The sequence below is a fragment of the Geotrypetes seraphini genome, chromosome 4 (genome assembly GCF_902459505.1).
Source record: "Geotrypetes seraphini chromosome 4, aGeoSer1.1, whole genome shotgun sequence".
Lineage (NCBI taxonomy): Eukaryota > Metazoa > Chordata > Amphibia > Gymnophiona > Dermophiidae > Geotrypetes > Geotrypetes seraphini.
Window position 1 is genome coordinate 176,614,250 of NC_047087.1, and position 17,886 is coordinate 176,632,135.

The 17,886-nt window shown below is 45.0% G+C and overlaps 1 protein-coding gene across 13 annotated transcripts in view; it reads left to right on the forward strand.

Moving 5' to 3' along the window:
- The window catches only part of CNOT1 (CCR4-NOT transcription complex subunit 1), a 1,050,915-nt gene that overhangs the window by 423,585 nt on the left and 609,444 nt on the right, over positions 1-17,886 (forward strand). For 10 of the 13 annotated variants that reach the window (XM_033940598.1, XM_033940586.1, XM_033940591.1 and 7 more), the window contains 2 exons: positions 11,000-11,201; positions 15,255-15,398. In XM_033940598.1, coding sequence (XP_033796489.1) covers positions 11,000-11,201; positions 15,255-15,398 — 346 coding nt within the window. The remainder of the gene's footprint in view (positions 1-10,999; positions 11,202-15,254; positions 15,399-17,886) is intronic. The other 3 variants (XM_033940589.1, XM_033940595.1, XM_033940599.1) reach the window with 1 other exon arrangement.

The following is a 17,886-nucleotide window of genomic DNA, read 5'->3' on the forward strand; positions in this document are numbered from 1 at the left end:
GTATTTAAATGTCTCTATCATATCTCCCCTCATCCGCCTTTCCTCCAAAGTATACAGCTTGAGATCTCTGTCCCCATACGCCTTATGATGAAGACCACATACCATTTTAGTAGCTTTCCTCTGGACCGACTCCATCTTTTTATATCTTTTTGAAGGTGTGGCCTCCAGAATTGTACACAATATTCTAAATGAGGTCTCACCAAAGTTTTATACAGGGGCATCAATACCTTCTTTTTACTACTAGCCATACTTCTCCCTAGGCAATCTAGCATCCTTCTAGCTTTTGTCGTCACTTTTTCAACCTGTTTGGCCACCTTAAGATCATCACATACAATCACACCCAAGTTCCGCTGTTTTGTCGTACACATAAGCTTTTCACTCCCTAATCTGTACTCCCATCCATATGTTCAACTGCATCACTCTCAGAAATCTCGATCATATACTGTATAAATCAAAATACTATAATCAAATTTGAAGTTCACCTTCAGGGCTCAAAGTGGATTGAAGAAGAAAGCTCATGCATTATCTCCGTGCATGCCCGAGTGAGCTGATTTGTCAGTGCAATGGAATGACGACTTAAATTACGTCTTCAATCAATGACGCACAGTTCAATGATTGGACAACCACTCAAACATTTGTAAAATGTGAATCTGTTGAAAATGTATTATTACTCAGAACTAAACCTCAATGAAATGTTATCCACTCAATCTCTTTAGTGAGTTCACCAGGTTTGACTGTACGCCAGGAATATATCAGGTGCTGCTCATGATAGGTAAGTACACGAGAGATATCTCACTTTGTAAGAAAAGTAAACTGTCTGATCATACAAAATTTCAAATCATTTAATGAATGGTTGGCCTATCTCCAATGATCCACTAAGGGGGCCCTCTATTTTACTAGTGCATATACAGCTGAGAAGTTCAGCGATTCTTAATTTGGCCGACATAAATTTTGTTGCATGGGCAAAAGATAGCATAGATCAGTGTTCTTCAACATTTTTATACCTGTGGACCGGCAGAAAAAAAAGAATTATTTTGTGGACCGGCAAACTACTAGGACTAAAATTTAAAAACCCCGTTCCCGCCCCATTTCTGCGAGTTCGGTCCCCATAAATCATCTGATCCCATCCACATAAGCCTCAGTTATGATTTTATATTGAATGTATTTTATTAAAGTATAAAAAGAAACAATATTCTGTATAATTGTCATTTTATAAATACAAATAATTCAGAGCAAGGATCAACAAAACCCCTGTCTCCCCTCCCCTTCACATATATCCCCTCTACTATCAAGAAAACTGAACAAACCAAATTATTACAGAATGCTACACAGAAATATCATGCTAACAGAATACTGCTGTCACACATGACAGGAATAGTTTTAGGGAAGTACAACTAGGGCAACTGCCCCCTGGTCAGAGAGCGCCCTAAGCCAGCTGGAAGCTAAAGAAGCACTGCCTGGGTTTTGCAGTCCCCAGTTACATAGAAACATAGAAAACATAGAAACACCAGCTCTAGCAGGATATATATTTCAAATCTGATATATTCTAAACACAAAATAGAAATAAAATTATTTTTTTCTACCTTTTGTCGTCTCTGGTTTCTGCTTTCATCTTCTTTTCACTCTCTTCCTTCCAGCGTCTGCCTTCTCTGTCTCTTCAATCCAGCATCTGCCCCTTCCATCCACTGTCTGTCCTCTCCCCCTTCCATATGGTATCTGTCTTCTTTCTATGCCCCTTTCCCCTTTCCATCCAGCTTGTGCCCCCTCTCTCCTTTTTACATGATTCATTCCAGCTTCACTGCTCTCTTCATTTTTATCTCTCCTACACCAGATCTATCATCGTTGTCCCTCTCTGCTTATTTTTCTGCTGACCCCTTCCTATCATCAATCTCTCTACTTTCTCATGCCTGTGTCTCCCCTTCCCCTCCTCTAATCTCTCTGCCAGCTGTTTCCTTCCTTTTTTCATTCTCCCTTCCCTCTTCCTCCTGTCCAGCAGTAACTCTCTTCCCTTCCTCCCCTCCCAGCAGCATCTCTCCTTCTCCCTCTCCAGTAGCAGCTGTCCCTTTTTTCCCCTTGCCCAGCAGCTTCCCAGACTCCTTTCCCTCCTCCCCTCCCAGCAGCATCTCTCCTTCTCCAGTAGTAACTGTTCCTTTTTTCCCTTGCCCAGCAGCTTCCCAGATTCATTTCCCTCCTCCCCTCCCAGCAGCATCTCTCCTTCTCCCTCTCCAGTAGCAGCTGCCCCTTTTTTTCCTTGCCCAGCAGCTTCCCAGATTCCTTTCCCTCCTCCCCTCCCAGCAGCATCTCTCCTTCTCCTTCCCTCAGGGTCCAGTAGCAGCTGTCCCTTTTTTTCCTTGCCCAGCAGCTTCCCAGACTCCGATAGTGGTTTTCTCCCCTCCCAGCAGCTCTTCTTACTTCCCAGCGCAGCGATTCAGGAAGGCAGCCTCGGATCCTTTGTTGGGTCGCGCCGCCTCTGAGGAAAGAGGAAGTTGCATCATCAGAGGCAGCCGCAACTCAGCAAGAACCCTGAGGCTGCCTTCGTGAATCGCTGCGCTGGGAAGTAAAGGAGAACTGCAGAGAGGGGAGAAAGCCACTGTCGGAGGCTCCCCAAGATCTCTCCGGCCCAGCGCAGACTTCAGATGTTGATCTTGCCGGCCCTGCGTGGACCGGCAAGAAGTTGAAGTGAGTCAATCTTGCCGGTCCCTCCAACAGTTCTCAAACGGACATAAAGCAGCCCCTCCCCCAAGAAACAGTTCTGGCCCCTCTCCCGCGCATCAGAGAGTGGCTATAAAGCAGCCCCTCCCCCAAGAAACAGTTCTGGCCCCTCTCCCGCGCATCAGAGAGTGGCTGTCTGCTTTTCTGGCAGAATGGGAGACCATCACATCTGACTGCTGGGTCTTGGCGGTATTGGGCGACGGTCTTACATGGAAGTTTCTACATCTTTTTTCTGTATACTTTCTAATTTCCCTTGATGGCTGCCCCGAGGTGGTACTTCAGATGCAAGCTGCTGTCTGCAGACGTTTGGATCATGCGGCCATTGAGCCTTTGCCAGAGGGCGACTTGGACTCTGGGAGATACTTGATATGCTTCATCATCCCAATGAAAGGCTCTGAAGTTTGAAGACCAAGCCTGGATCTCAAAGCAGTCAATGTGGCACTGAAGGTGCCCCGCTTCCGCATAGACGGTGCGTTCTGTCATTGCTTCAGTGATGCCAGGGGAGTTTCTGGCCTCCCTGGATCTCATGGAGACGTTTCTGCATATCCCCATTTTTCCGGCGCACAAGAAGTTTCTGCGGTTCATGGAGCAGCCCTTTCAGTTGGTGTCTCTTACCTTCGGGTTGGCAACGGCGCCCTGGACCTTCACCAAGGTGACGATGGTAGTGGCAGTGCATCTTCACTATCTGAATGGCCTGGTCCATCCGTATCTGGATGATTTGCTGTTCAGAGGTCCCTCTGCCGAGGGTTTCCAGGCGGTTTAGCAGGTGGTCCACTTGCTGCAGTGTCTGGGCTGGGTGGTCAACCTTCAGTAGATTCACTTGAAGCCTACTCCTTCCTCTGCTACCCAGGTGAATGGTCTTGTCTCAGCAATTAATAATAATAATTTAATAATAATAATTTTTATTTTTATATACCGCCAAAGCCATAATAGTTCGAGGCGGTTTACAATAAGAAGAGCTGGACAATCAGCGAAGATAGGCACAATGAAAAGTCATTGATACATGCGAGCAGGATGCAGAGATAAGAGGAGCTGGAACAATCAGCACATGATCAGCGAAATTAGGCACACTGTAAAGTCATCAGGTACAAGTAGGCAGGGTACTAAGAAGGCTTGAGAGATCTTGGTTACAAATTGGTTAGAGTTAAAAGGGAAAGGGCTTTAAGAGATCTTAGGTTACAAATTTGTTGTGCAAGTTAGTTTTTACTAGTTTTCTAAAACTTAGATAGGATGAGAAGTGTGTAATAATGTTACCAAGCCAATTGTTCAGATGACCTGCTTGGAAGGCGAGTGTTCTGTCCAAGAATCTTCTAAATCGGCAGACCTTTATAGATGGATGAATAAACATGTGGATTCTGCGTGTAGGCCTAATTGAATAATCCAAGTTGAAATGAGAGAGCAAGTACATAGGGGCAAAATCAAGAATAGATTTGAAACAAAGACAGGCGAATTTGAACAGAACTCTTGCCTCCAGGGGCAGCCAATGAAGTTCTTGATAGTAGGGGGTAATGTGATCCCATTTTTTTAATACCAAAATTCAGTCGTACTGCCGAGTTTTGAATAATTCGTAGTCTTTGTAAGGTTTTCTTGAAAGACCCCAAGTAAATGATGTTGCAGTAGTCGAGCATGCTTAGAATGGAGGATTGCACCAGTAAACGGAATGAAGTTGTGTCAAAGTACTTTTGAAAGGTCACTTGGACACACAAAGTCAGAGGCGTGAAGAAAGTACAAGAGTTTTATTCACAGCATGCATGCTGGACCCCTGAGCTCCAAGCTGGCTCAGAAGTGCTGAAACCAGGAAGTTACAGAGATATTTATTCATTTTTCTGGCTATACAACTGAATTCTAGAAAAAGCTTTTCACGTGTTACTTTTCTTAACACTCATTGGTTCTAAGCTCACACTAGCAGGTCACTAGCAGGATACTTATCTAACTCTTACAGTTAAATGTACAGAAGGGCAGGGTACATCATGGTTCAAACTCTTATCTATTTAGCTTACAATGTGGTAAGGTAGGGACATACATTTTAGGCAGATGAAGTCAATAGATTGTACACTTTCTTCAGCTATGTAAGCCAGAGCAATATTTTAAACAGTTAACCATTTCATGACCCTACACTTTCTGATGGTTCTTAGTTTTCATAAAGTTGAGAAGCCTTTTTTAACCAATAATTCCATGTGTGCATCTAGAGTTAGGTAACGGTCCAGAGTCACTCCCAGAATTTTTATGGAATCGACAATTGGAAAGACTTGTCCGTTCAAAGAAATTGAAGAATTTTTGATTTTGTTATTCGGACTCGCCAGAAGAATTTGTTTTTTTTTCTGAGTTGAGTTTCAGTTTGAATTCCATCATCCATTGTTCAATTTGCTTTAAAATAGAAGCTAGATAGTTCTTAGTCTCAGAAGTCAGGTTTGTTAGGGGGAAAACTATGGTGATGTCGTCAGCATAGGTGTAAAATTAGATTTTTAAGCTTTGCAGTAAATTACCCAATGAGGCTAGGTAAATGTTAAATAGTGTAGGAGATAGGGGGGAACCCTGCAGGAGTCCACATGAGTTAACCCAGCTGAATGAATGATTGTTGTCACTGTAAACTTGGTACGATCGTTTAGTTAGAAACCATTTTAAACCGTTATCTGAAATACCAATTGACTTCAGACAGTCAATTAGGATGATGTGATCGACTAAGTCAAAGGCACTACTTGGATCAGATTGCAGGACTAGTGCACTTGTACCCTGATAGATAGAATAAGCTGTGGAGGGAATCTAGCAGTGAGACAATAACTGTTTCAATGCTAAAACCAGAGCAAAAACCTGACTGGTTATCATGTAGTATGTTGAATTTATCCAGATAGATTACTAAGTCCTGGTTAACCAAACCTTCCATCAGCTTTATAAAAAAAGGAATGGTTGTGTGTGATGGGTCTGTAGTTTTATGTCAACTTGAAAGAATCCTTGGGATTTTTTATGATCGGCGTGATTAGAATCTGACCTAAGGTCTCAGGGAAGGTACCTGACAGTAGAAGAGAGGTAAGCCAATTATGTAATTTGGCTTTGAAGGCGACTGGAGCAGCTTTCATAATATTTGGAAGGCAACAATCTAATTTGCAGTAGGAATCGGCGTATTTTGAATAAAATTTGCAGAATTGTTGCCAGGTATGGGTGGTAAAATTATTCCAGGTCATGTCTACCCTAAGTACGGTCATGAGTTGAGCAACTGGGTAGTCCGAATGGTTGGTTGTAGTGGCCGAAAGGAAGGATCTCAGGTTGATGATTTTGTTGCTAAACTACTCAGCCAGAGCATCGGCCGATGGTAGGGGGTCTGAGGTAGAGCGGGAGAGGGTCTCTATGTCGTAAAGATTGTTGACTAATTTAAACAGATTTCTGGTGTTGGTATTTGGAGAACCAATTTTATGAGCGTAAAAATTAGTACGTTTTGTTAAATTTTTATATTCTTTTAATTTTAGTTTCCAATTCATTCTCCCTTTACTGTCTCCTGATTTCAGCCATTGTCTTTCAAGTTTTCGTATTTCCTGTTTCACTGTTCCTAGTTAAGTGTCGAACCAGCCATCTAGATTATTGTTTCTCATTATTCTAGTTTTGATGGGGGCCATTTTGTTTAATATCTGTGTACTCGTGTTGGTCCAGGATTCTGGCGTGAAGGAATCAAGGGAGGGAATGTGCATTGTCACCGATCGCACTCCCTCTCTCTGTACTTATAGCCACCGCTGCTACTGCCGCCTGATCGCCACCACTGCCCAAGCATCTCCCTCCCTCCTTACTGATCGCCGCCGCCTGAGCATCTCCCTCCCTACCCTCTTACCTTCGCGGCAGGCAATTCCTCTAAATTTGCTTCCTTCAAGCAGCCGGAGCGTTGAAATAGCTTGTGGCTGCTGTAAAGGACATCTCTTGACGCAACTGGAAGTTGCATCAGAGACGACCTTTCCTGCAGCCACACGTGATTTCAGCACTCCGGCTGCTCGTAGGAAGCAAATTTAGAAATTGTCTGCCGCGAAGGTAAGGGGCAGGGAGTGAGAAAGGGAGGAAAGATGGGGTGGAGATGAACAGACACTGAAGGGACCTGATGAAGATGGGGTGGGATGGAAAAGAACAGATGCTGAAAGGTTCTGGTGAAGATGGAGTGGGGAGGAACAGATGCTGTAGGGAACTGGAGAAGGAGGGATGAAGAGGATCAAACGCTGAAGGGTACTGGGAAAGGTGGGGTGGTGAGGAACAGATGCTGAAGGGAACTGGGGAAGGTGGGGTGCAGAGGAACAGATGCTGAAGGGAACTGGGGAAGCTGGGGTGGGGAGGAACAGACGCTGAAGGGAACTGGGGAATGGGATGGGGAGGAACAGACGCTGAAGGGAACTGGGGAAGGTGGGGTGGAAAGTAGTGCTGCCCGTTTCAGGAAAAAAAAAATTTGATTCAATTCAGCCTATTGAATTGGTTTTTCGATTCGATTTTCCTGCCCAATTGGGCGTTTTGTTTTTGTTTTTTTTTCAAACATCCTGGTGGGTTTATTTTATAGCCTTCTAACCACACTGGCTCTGTGGTGTAAACAAATAAAAAAGACTTTTCCTCTCTCTGTTAAATCCTAGCTCACGTTTGTGGTCTAACAGCAGCTCTGGCAAGATACACATTTCAAATCTGACATATTGTAATCACAGAACAGAAAATGAAATTAGTTTTTCTACCTTTTGTTGTCTGATCATTATTCAAATCTTGTTGGTCCCAGGCTCTGGTTGTCTTCTGATAACTTGCTTGCCAGTATCTCCTTCTTTCTTCTTCCTCTGTGTAACTATCCATCTGCCATCCCTGTCTCCCCTTTCCTTTTCCCTTCCCTCCCCATGAGGTCTGGCATCTTTTCTTTTTTTCATCTCCCTCCACAGATCCACCTTTGCTTAACTACCCTTTCATCCAGCATCTATCCCCCCTTCCCTATCACCCCAGGGTCCATCATCTCTCCCTTTCTGTAACTTTCATCCCCAAATCCCATGGTCCATCATCTCTCTCCCTCTCCTCTATTTTCAGACCCATTATTTCTTCTCCCCTCCAAAGTCCAGTATATGCACATCTCTTTGAACCCCCCCTCCCTCCCTCCGTGTACTGATAGCCTATCCCCCCCTTGAATGCCTGTCTGCCTGTCCCCCCTTGAAGGCCTGCATCCCACCCTCAAAGGCCTGCCTGTCCACCTTAAAGGCCTGTCTCCCCCATTGAAAGCCTCTCCCCCCCTTGAAGGCCTGCATCACATCCCTGAAGGCCTGCCTGCATGCACCCCCAAAGGCCTGCCTGTCTCCCTTAAAGGCCTGTCTCCCCCTCTTGAAAGCCTGTGTGCCCCCCTTGAAAGCCTGTCCCCCACTTTGAAGACCTGCATCCCCCCGAAGGCCTGTCTCCCCCTTGAAGACCTGCATCCCACTCCTGAAGGCCTGCCTGTCCCCCTTAAAGGCCTGTCCTCCCCCCACCCCACCCCCGGAAGGCCTGCATCCCCCTGAAGGCCTGTACCCCCCTTGGCCTCCCCGCACCGGCGTTTACATTAACGAAGCAGCCTGCAGCAAGATCGCGATGCCAGTGATGTTAGGTTTGCACTGCTTTGGAGCTGTTTCCTCAGCTGCGGTCCTGCCCCTCCTCTGACGTCAGAGGAGGGGCGGGATTGCGGCGGAGGAAACAGCTCCAAAGCAGTGCAAACCTAACATCGCTGGTATCGCGATCTTGCTGCAGGCTGCTTCGTTAAGGTAAACACTGCTGCGGAGATGCCTGGGGGTGGGAGGGGGGAAGCGAGATGCCGGGGGGGGGAGGAATCGGACAGCAGCACTAACTGGCTGAGGCTCCCCCCCTCGCCTTCTAAAGCAGGTGTGACAGCGGCCGGCCAGCAAGAGCAGCACTGCCGTTCCTGCTTTAGGGGGCGAGGGGAGAGGGTCAGCCGAATCGGGAATCCGATGTTTTTGTTTTGTTTTGTTTTGAATCGATTTACCCGAAGTGAATCGGTGAACCGATTCGAATCGTGAATCTGGCAGCACTAGTGGAGAGGAACAGACGCTGAAGGGAAATAGAGAAGAGAGAGATTCCAGATTATGGGGGGAGCGGAAGGAAGAAGACAGGTACCAGACCAATTGTGTGTGGGAGGGGGGGTGTAGGGAGAGATGGGAGAGGCACAGTAACAGCATATGGAAGAGACAGAGAAGGCAGACAGTGGATGGAAGGAAATGAATGAGGAGAAGACGAGGAAAGCAGAAACCAGACAACAAAGGTAGAAAATAAATTTATATTTTATTTATTTATTTATTTTTTGCTTTAGGATAAAGTAGTATATTAGTTGTGTTGATAAAAATTTGTAAATAAAGCTCTGCCAGGTGAACATCTCTTTCTCTAGTTCAGCAGCCAGAACTTTGATTTATAAGGAAGGAATAAGCTAAATATTACAGTAGTGAGGCTTGTATGGATGCTGCAGGGACAGTGGTCGCGGGGGTAGGGACGGAGCGGGGACAGTGGTTATGGGGACTGGATGGGGAAAGGGTCTGTGGTCACAGGGACGGGGCGGTGATGGGGACAAAATTTTTCCCCGTGTCATTCTCTAGTCCAGTGGTCCCCAACCCTGTCCTGGAGGACCACCAGGCCAACCAGGTTTTCAGGCTAGCCCTAATGAATATGCATGGAGCAGATTTGCATACCTGCCACTAATATTATATGCAGATCTCTCTCATGCATATTCATTAGGGCTAGCCTGAAAACCCGATTGGCTTGGTGGTCCTCCAGGACAGGGTTGGGGACCACTGCTCTAGTCTGTCCTGCCTGGGCACTTTTGCCTTGAGCGGTCCTTTGGTTATCCAGATGTGGTCCATTTTCTACAGGATATGGTTCCTTTGTGCCTCCCTTGTCTGCTGTGGAATCTGACTTTGGTCTGCACTCCCTGGCTCGCCCGCCTTATAAGCCTCTCAAACAGGCATCCATGATGGATCTCTCACTTAAGACTGTATTCTTTGTGTCTGTCATGTCAGCTCGTACAGTTTGGAACTTCAAGCTCTTTTTTATCGGGATCCTTTTTCTGTATTGTGGATTCCGAGTGCTTATATGTACGGTTCGTTCCTTCCTCTGAAAGTGGTTTCTGTCTTCCATGTGAATCAGGCAATTTACCTTACGGCATTTGTTCCTTCTGGTTCAAGCCCAGGACCGAGTGCTGTGGTCTCTGTTTGAGCTCAGGCTTTTGCTGCTGTATTTAGAGGTAACCAACAAGTTTCGGGTCGCAGTCCACCTGTTTGTCCTGGTAGTTCCTGCCTGCAAGGGCAAATCTTCTTCTAAGGCTACCATTTTGAGATGGATTTGAGCAGCCATTTCTGCAGCTTATGTAGCAGCAGAAAAGCAGCCCTCCCTCGGGGTACAGGCTCATTCCACAAGGGGGGTTTCCTCCTCCTGGGCGGAGTCGTTGGTGGTGCCTCCGGATAAGTTTTGCAGGGCTGCTACATGGGCCTCTTTACACAACTTTACCAAGTTTTACAGGGTTGATGTGGCCAAGCAGGATGCCGCTTTTGGTGCTTTGGTGTTGGTAGCGAGATCATCAGTCCCTTCCTGAATTTTCTTGACTACTTTGTCCCACTGGTCCCGGAATAAAATGAGATTGTACAAGAAAAGATTAGGTTCTTACCTCTGCTAATCTTCTTTCTTGTAAATACATACTTGACTTGTGTGGATGTTTATCCTCTGCTTGCTTAAAAAAAATCCCTTATCTGCTTATGAGTTTTGTGGAAAGGATATATTTGACATTCACCAATTCTCCTTTCCAGGAAGTTGACTGCTAAGGTAAATAACAGACTGGGGTAAACTGAGAAGGCAACTACACAGTTGAACTGTATGTGTGTGGGGGGGAGCATTGTTGCATGGTATTGTATACTTGTCTAATTTATCCCTGTTAGTAATTTTACTTTAATTAGTGAAAACAAAATCATATATGTAACTTGATAACAAGCCTCTATTAGAAAGTTAGCTGGGATAGGAGTAGGCTGCTTGAAGCCCTTGCATAGCTTGAAGCCCTTGCGTAGCTAGTTGGATTTTCAAGTTGTCATACTGAATATGCATCCTCTTCCATGGTAAGCAAATGCATCTGAAATATGTTTATTGCATTTATCCTGAAAATTTGTGTTTAAGAGCCAATGTTTGTCTTTCCCTGGTGTAAAGAAATAAAAGGTAGCATGTGGGCTTGGAATGGAAAAATTATGTTTATGTCCTTATTGAAAGAAGTCATTGCTAATGTAAGAAACTAATTTGCTCAGTTAACTATTCTTCTACTTTTCAGATTGACCCTCTAGCTGCAATGGCATCACTCAGTATTGGTAGCTCAGCTGTTCCTCATACTCAGAGCATGCCTGCTTTCCCTCCCAACTTGGGCTCTGCTTTCAGTACCCCTCAGTCACCAGCAAAAGCTTTTCCTCCTCTCTCTACACCAAACCAGATGACTGCTTTCAGTGGTATTGGAGGACTCTCTTCTCAGCTTCCAGGTATTTTAGTTCTACTTTTTTGGTTAAGAAAAGGATGAACTTGGAAGTACACAGTGCTTGCATTAGGAAATGCCACTGTGCTTAATTGCTGTTACAAATAGTTCAGTCCAAGTTGACATTTTCTAGTAATGTATGAGTGGAGAAATTTCATTGCTTCTTTAAATCCATTATACTTTTATTTTAATGTTAAAAATAACCACTGATGAGCAGTCTATAAAACTAGGCAACATAGTAGCCTAGTATGTTTAATTATTAGATTTCTGTGGGATCCTAGGAATCTGAAGGGAGGAAGGCAAAGGGCTAAAGGTTCACTTTGGGCATCTAATATTCATTGCAGTGGCTCTGGTTACAAAATATGCTTTATTCCAGGACAAGCAGGCAGCATATTCTCACACATGTGTGACGTCACTGACAGAGCCCCAGTATGGACACTTGAAAAGTGAATTGCAACTTTAAAGTTTAGAAAGTTTGCGATCAGCCCGCACCGTGCATGTGTGAGTGCCTTCCCACCCAACATAGGCGCGTGGTCCCTCAGTTTTCTAGTTTCCGCGGAGCTAGAAAAATGTGTGTTCAACTCTACCAACACTGCCATACAGAAGCTCTCTGCCCATGAGACCAGATGAGATACATTGGTGAAACCAAAAAAGAAACCTCAGGCCCCTCGATCTTTTAAGCCTGCTTATTCTTACTAATGTCGGTGTGCTGCTAAAACTCCTGCACTTGCTCCTCCACCACCTAGAAGGCAGAAGCAGCAAAACAGTGCCAACCACCCAAACAGCCTGCTGCTCAATAGAAACCTAAGCAGCCTTTTTGATGTGTTCCTTATGAGCATAGCCAAAGTTCACATTCTCCATCTTCTGCCACAGCCCATAGGAGGGCGCCTTCAGCTTTACATCAATCGTTGGGCGCTCGTCACTTCTGATCTCTGGGTGTTAAACATCATTCATCAGGGTTGCATTCTTTATTTCCACACCCTTCCTCTGAATCATCCACCAAGAGAATCTGCTTCAAACCCTGCACAGTCCTCTCTTCTTCCAGGAGGTTGTCCCTGATTCTTCTCAATGCCATTGAAGAAGTTCCTCGTTCTCAACTAAACCAGGATTCTACTCCCGCTATTTCATAGTTCCAAAGAAGACGGGATTAATGTGGCTCATGCTGGACCTCAAGAATCTCAATAAATATCTTGTCAAGGAGAAATTCCAGATGCTCTCTCTTGCCTTCTCTATCCCCTAGTGGCGCAGAATGAATGGCTATGCTCTCTGGATCTCAAGGAAGCTATACTCATACCTATCCATCCGGCTTCTAGAATATACCTCTGCTTTCAAGTGAACCAGCATTATTATTGTTCGGCCTGGCATCTTCACTCAGGATCTTTACGAAGTTCTTGATTGTGGTAGCAGCAACCCTCCAATCTCACAGTCTTCAGGTTTTTCCTTACCTGGATGACTGGTTTACCAAGGCTTCATCATCTCAGAAAGTAGAACTGGCAACAACTCAAACCATCTCTTTCCTTCAAGTCTTGGGCTTCGAGATCAATTTCCCCAAATCGTCTCTGCAACCAACTCAATGTCTCCAGTTCATTGGAGCCATTCTTGATACTACTCTCATGAGGGTGTTTCTTCCTCCAGATCGCCTAACTGCTCTGCTTAATCTATTCCAGCAGATGTTTCATCTCCAAACAATCTCTGCAAGGCGCATGATGGTTCTCCTAGGCCACATGGCCTCCACAGTTCATGTGACACCACTTGCAAGGCTACATCTTCACACTCCTCAGTGGGCCCTCACAGTATATCTCTATAACCTCATCTTTTCTACAGTCGCTCCACTGGTGGATGATCTCCTGCAATCTCTCCAGAGGTCTACTTTTCCATCTACCTCCTCAACAGGTGCTCACGACAGATGCTTCCCCGTACGCCTGGGGGGCGCAAATGAACGGTCTTCAAACGCAGGGCCATTGGACTTCCAAGAACGCAAATTTCACATCAATTTGCTAGAGCTCAGAGTGATGTACTATTCACTGAAAGCTTTCCACATCTTCTAAGCGATTAAGTCCTCCTTCTTTGCACAGACAATCAAGTAGCAATGTACTACATAAACAATCAAGGATCAAGGGGGCACGGGCTGTCTTCCACTTTGTCAGGAAGCTTAGAAGATCTGGCTATGGGCGATGGCCCACAAACCTTTTCCTGAGGGCAGTCTACATACAAGGCGAGCAAAATTCATTGGCAGACAATCTCAGCAGAATTCTTCAGCCTCACAAATGGACACTCCATTTTTGCACAATAGGGCACCCCTCAAGTGGACTTGTTTGCAGCTCCCCACAATCATAAGTTGCCCCAGTTCTGCTCTAGACTTTACTCATCTCACCATCTCGAAGCAGATGCCTTTCTACTGGACTGGATGCAAATGTTTCTCTATGCATTTCCTCCCACTCCTCATCTTGAAAATTCTTTTCAAACTCAAACAGGAGTCAGCCACCATGATCCTCATAGCTCCTCGGTGGCCCAGACAGCATTGATTTTCCCTTCTACTTCAACTCAACTCCAGGGAGCTCATTCTTCTTCCAATTTTTTCTTTCTCTGCTTACACAGAATCAAGGGGCTCTTCTTCATCTCAACCTGCAATCGTTACACCTGACAGCTTGGTATCTCTCGGGCTGAACTCAGCTGAATTACATCTCTCTCAGCCTGTTCACACTATTATCGATGCCTCTAGGAAATCGGCCACTTAACAGTGTTATCAACAAAAGTGGACTTGGTTTCTTCCTGGTGTCTACTTCATCATCACGATCCAACTTCTTTATCAGTTGATCTTGTTTTGGACTATTTGCTCCATCTCTCGGACTCTGGGCTCAAGTAAACTTCCATTAGAGTCTATCTCAGTGCTATTACAGCTTTTCATGTTCCAGTCAAGGGTAAACCTCTCACAGCTCATCCTTTGGTCTCCAGATTCATGAAGAGTCTTTTCAATGTAAAACCACCTCTCAAACCTCCTCCAGTAGTCTGGGACCTTAATGTGGTTCTTTCCAGGTTGATAAAGCCACCATTTGAACCACTGGCTACAGCTCATCTCAAGCTTCTTACCTGGAAAGTTGTTTTTCTTATCTCCCTCACTTCTGCCAGAAGAGTTAGTGAGTTGCAGGCATTGGTGGCAGATCCACCCTTCACAGTTTTCACCATGATAAAGTGGTTCTCCGTACGCATCCAAAGTTTCTACCGAAAGTGGTCATGGAATTCCATCTCAGTCAATTGTGCTTCCAGTTTTTTTCCCTAAGCCTCATTCTCATGCAGGAGAAATGACATTACACACTCTGGACTATAAACGTGCTTTGGCCTATTACATCGACAGGACAATCCCTCATAGAACATCACCCCAATTGTTAATCTCATTTGTTCCTAACAAATTGGGGCATCCTGTTTCCAAGAGAACGATTTCCAACTGGTTAGCAGCCTGTTATGCTCAGACTAGACTGCATCTGGAGAGTCGTGTCACAGCTCACATGGTCCGAGCCATGGCAGCTTCTGTAGCTTTCCTTCGATCTACTCCCTTTGAGGAAATTTGTAAATTTGCCACCTGGTCCTCAGTTCATACCTTCATTTCACATTACTGTTTGGAAACTTTCTCCAGATGGGATGGGCACTTCGGCCAATCTGTTGCAAAGTTTATTTTCCTAGAGGCCAACTTTCCCACCATCCCATTCTAGTGAAAACATGCTGCCTGCTTGTCCTGGGATAAAGCACAGTTACTTACCATAACAGGTGTTATCCAGGGACAGCAGGCAGATATTCTCACAACCCACCCACCTCCCCTGGTTGGCTTTTAGCTTGCTTATCTTAACTGAGGGACTGGGTGCTTATGTTGGGCAGGAAGGCACTCTCGCATGTGCGGTGCAGGCTGATTGAAAACTTTCTAAACTTAAAGTTGGGAATCACTTTTCAAGTGTACCGGGGCTCTGTCGCCCATGTAGATAACACCTGTTATGGTAAGTAACTGTGCTTAATGTGCATTAAGCACACAGCAAGCACTTTTCCAGCTTTGCTTTTCTTTTGTCAGGTGGACTTGGCTCAGGCAGCTTGACAGGAATAGGAAGTGGAAGTCTTGGCCTCCCTGCAGTCAACAGTGATCCATTTGGACAGAGGAAACTGAGTGCATCTGGACTCAACCAGCCTACATTCCAGCAGAGTAAGATGAAGCCTTGTAAGTGGTATTGTCTGTGACTGAAGTGTGGCTGTGGGCTTCAGTTATTTCCACTAGCAAAAGGGAGGTTAGTAGATGTGTAAATTTGCAGTTTTAACTTTGGCAACTAGATGTCATTTGCCTTTTTGTTTGTTTATTGCTGCCTTAAGGAAGAGATTCATCCAAGGTAGTATATAGCAGTATAGCTTTATATAGCCAACTAAAATTGTAGTACAGTAACTGGTTAGCAATAGTGAAATGACCAAATATTATAATATACTAAAGTGAGATGAACTCAGAATTCCTTATCTAATGATCAGTTCAGATAAATGAGTGGAAGTATATAGGCTAACTCGAGCTACAGGATCTGCTTTAGCAAATATTAAGGGTGCTATACCTGGTGGGTCCAGGCTTCCCATGCTACCATTGTTACCCCTTTGGGGGTGTAGGTGCTGGTTGGCCTCTCATGTCTTGATGGTTTGGTGGGATAGGGAAGACAAATTAGTGTGTTCTTGCTAATTTCCTTTCCTTATGTCCCCCTGGACGTCCAGAACTGCCTTTTTTGTAAAGTAAAACTAAACAAATTTTTAGATAGTGTAGGAATAGGTAAGCAGTGTGTTGTCTATGCCTTGATCTTCAGTCTTGTCTTGTTTTTTGGAACAGTTCAGTTTTTGTTCTGGAAATTATTATTTCTTTATTTTTTCGGGGGGGGGGGGGGCGTAAATTTATTTATAACCTTTCTTCTTTATCATCAATACTTGGGATTACACAGAATACGTATTCATGATGTCATCAGTTTTTGGTCTCCTCTGCTGGCAGGAGAAGGCATACCCTGTTTCCCCGAAAATAAGACCTATCCCCAAAATAAGCTCTAACATAATTTTTAAAGATGCTCCTAATATAAGCCTTACCTCCAAAATAAGCCCTAGTTAAGATCAAACCCCGAACACCCCCCACAAATGTCCCCGACACTCTCCAACTCCATCCCTTACACTAGTGCTGGCTGTTCGCCTAAAAAATATCGGTCTCATCAATTCAGCGACACCCCCACTAGAGAGTTGCGCGGGGACAGAAATCCCACCCGTCCCCGTGAGGACTCCCACCCGTCCCCACCCGTCCCCGCGAGGAATCCCCTACGTCCCCGCCCATCCCTATAAACTACAGAAATAGTTATTTCATTTAATTATGCTACTGAATTAAAGGCTCTGGTAGAAACCCATTTAAAAATAAGCAAAAAGACTTTATTATTATTTTTTTTTAACGTCATTTTTATTCAAGAGACCACAACAGAAACAGGCAAATGCCCAATAATACAGAACAAAATTGCATAGACATGCAGGCAATACAAAGGCAGAACATGCTGCAACAGAAGAACAAGATAAACCACGAGGCACAAGACAATCCAAGTAAAAACAACCCGCCTCTTATGTAAGCCTCAGGAATTTTTTGTTTTGAAAAAACAGACCCAACCCACCCCCGTGATGTCCCCCAAATGAAATAGCATACATACCAACCAACGCAGAGCAGTCAACCAGACATGCAAACCCCTCTCATACTCTCCATTCGTCCCTATAAACTTTAGAAATAGTTATTTCATTTAATTATGCTACTGAATTAAAGGCTCTGGTAGAAACCCATTTACAAATAAGCAAAAAGACTTTATTAATTTGGAAATATTAATTGGGAAGAATACATACTTTGTAAATGGGTTTCTACCAGAGCCTCTAATGTTTATAAATTTTTATCAACACAACTAATATACTACTTTATCCTGAAGCAAAAAAAAAAAAAAAAAAAGAATTTTTCTCCTACCTTTGTTGCCTGGTTTCTGCTTTCTTCATTTTCTCATTCAATTTCTTCCATCCACTGTCTCTCTTCCTTCTGCGTCTTCCATTTGCTCTGTTACTGTGCCTCTTCCTTTCTTCCTCCTCCCAAATTAGTCTGGCACCCATCTTCTTCCCTCCGCTCCCCCCATAGTCTGGCATCTCTGTCTTCTTCCCTGCCAGCGTCTTCTCCCCACTCTCTCTTCCCCATTTCCTTTCAGCATCCTTCTCCCCCCATCTTCCCCATGTCCTGTCAGGCAGCATCCTTCTCCCCCCTCTGCCTTCCCCATGTCCTTTCAGTGTCCTTCTCCCCCCTCTGTCTTCCCCATGTCCTTTCAGTGTCCTCCCCCCCTGTCTTCCCCATGTCCTTTCAGTGTCCTTCTTCTCCCCCCCCGTCTTCCCCATGTGCTTTCAGCGGCCTTCTCCCCCCTCAGTTTTACCCATTTCCCTTAAGCATCTTTTCTTCTCCACTCCACCTTTCCTCCCTCCCTGCCCCTTACCTTTGTGGCGCTTCCCCACTCGACCGACAACAGAACAGGCCCGGTTGGACAAATCTCCCTATCCTGTAGCCGCAAATCTAAATTACCTTCTTACAGCAGCTGGAGTAGTGAAGCTGCTCTAAGAGGTAATTTAGATTCGCGGCTACAGGGCAGGGAGGTTTGTTGGCCGGGCCTGTTGTCGGTCGA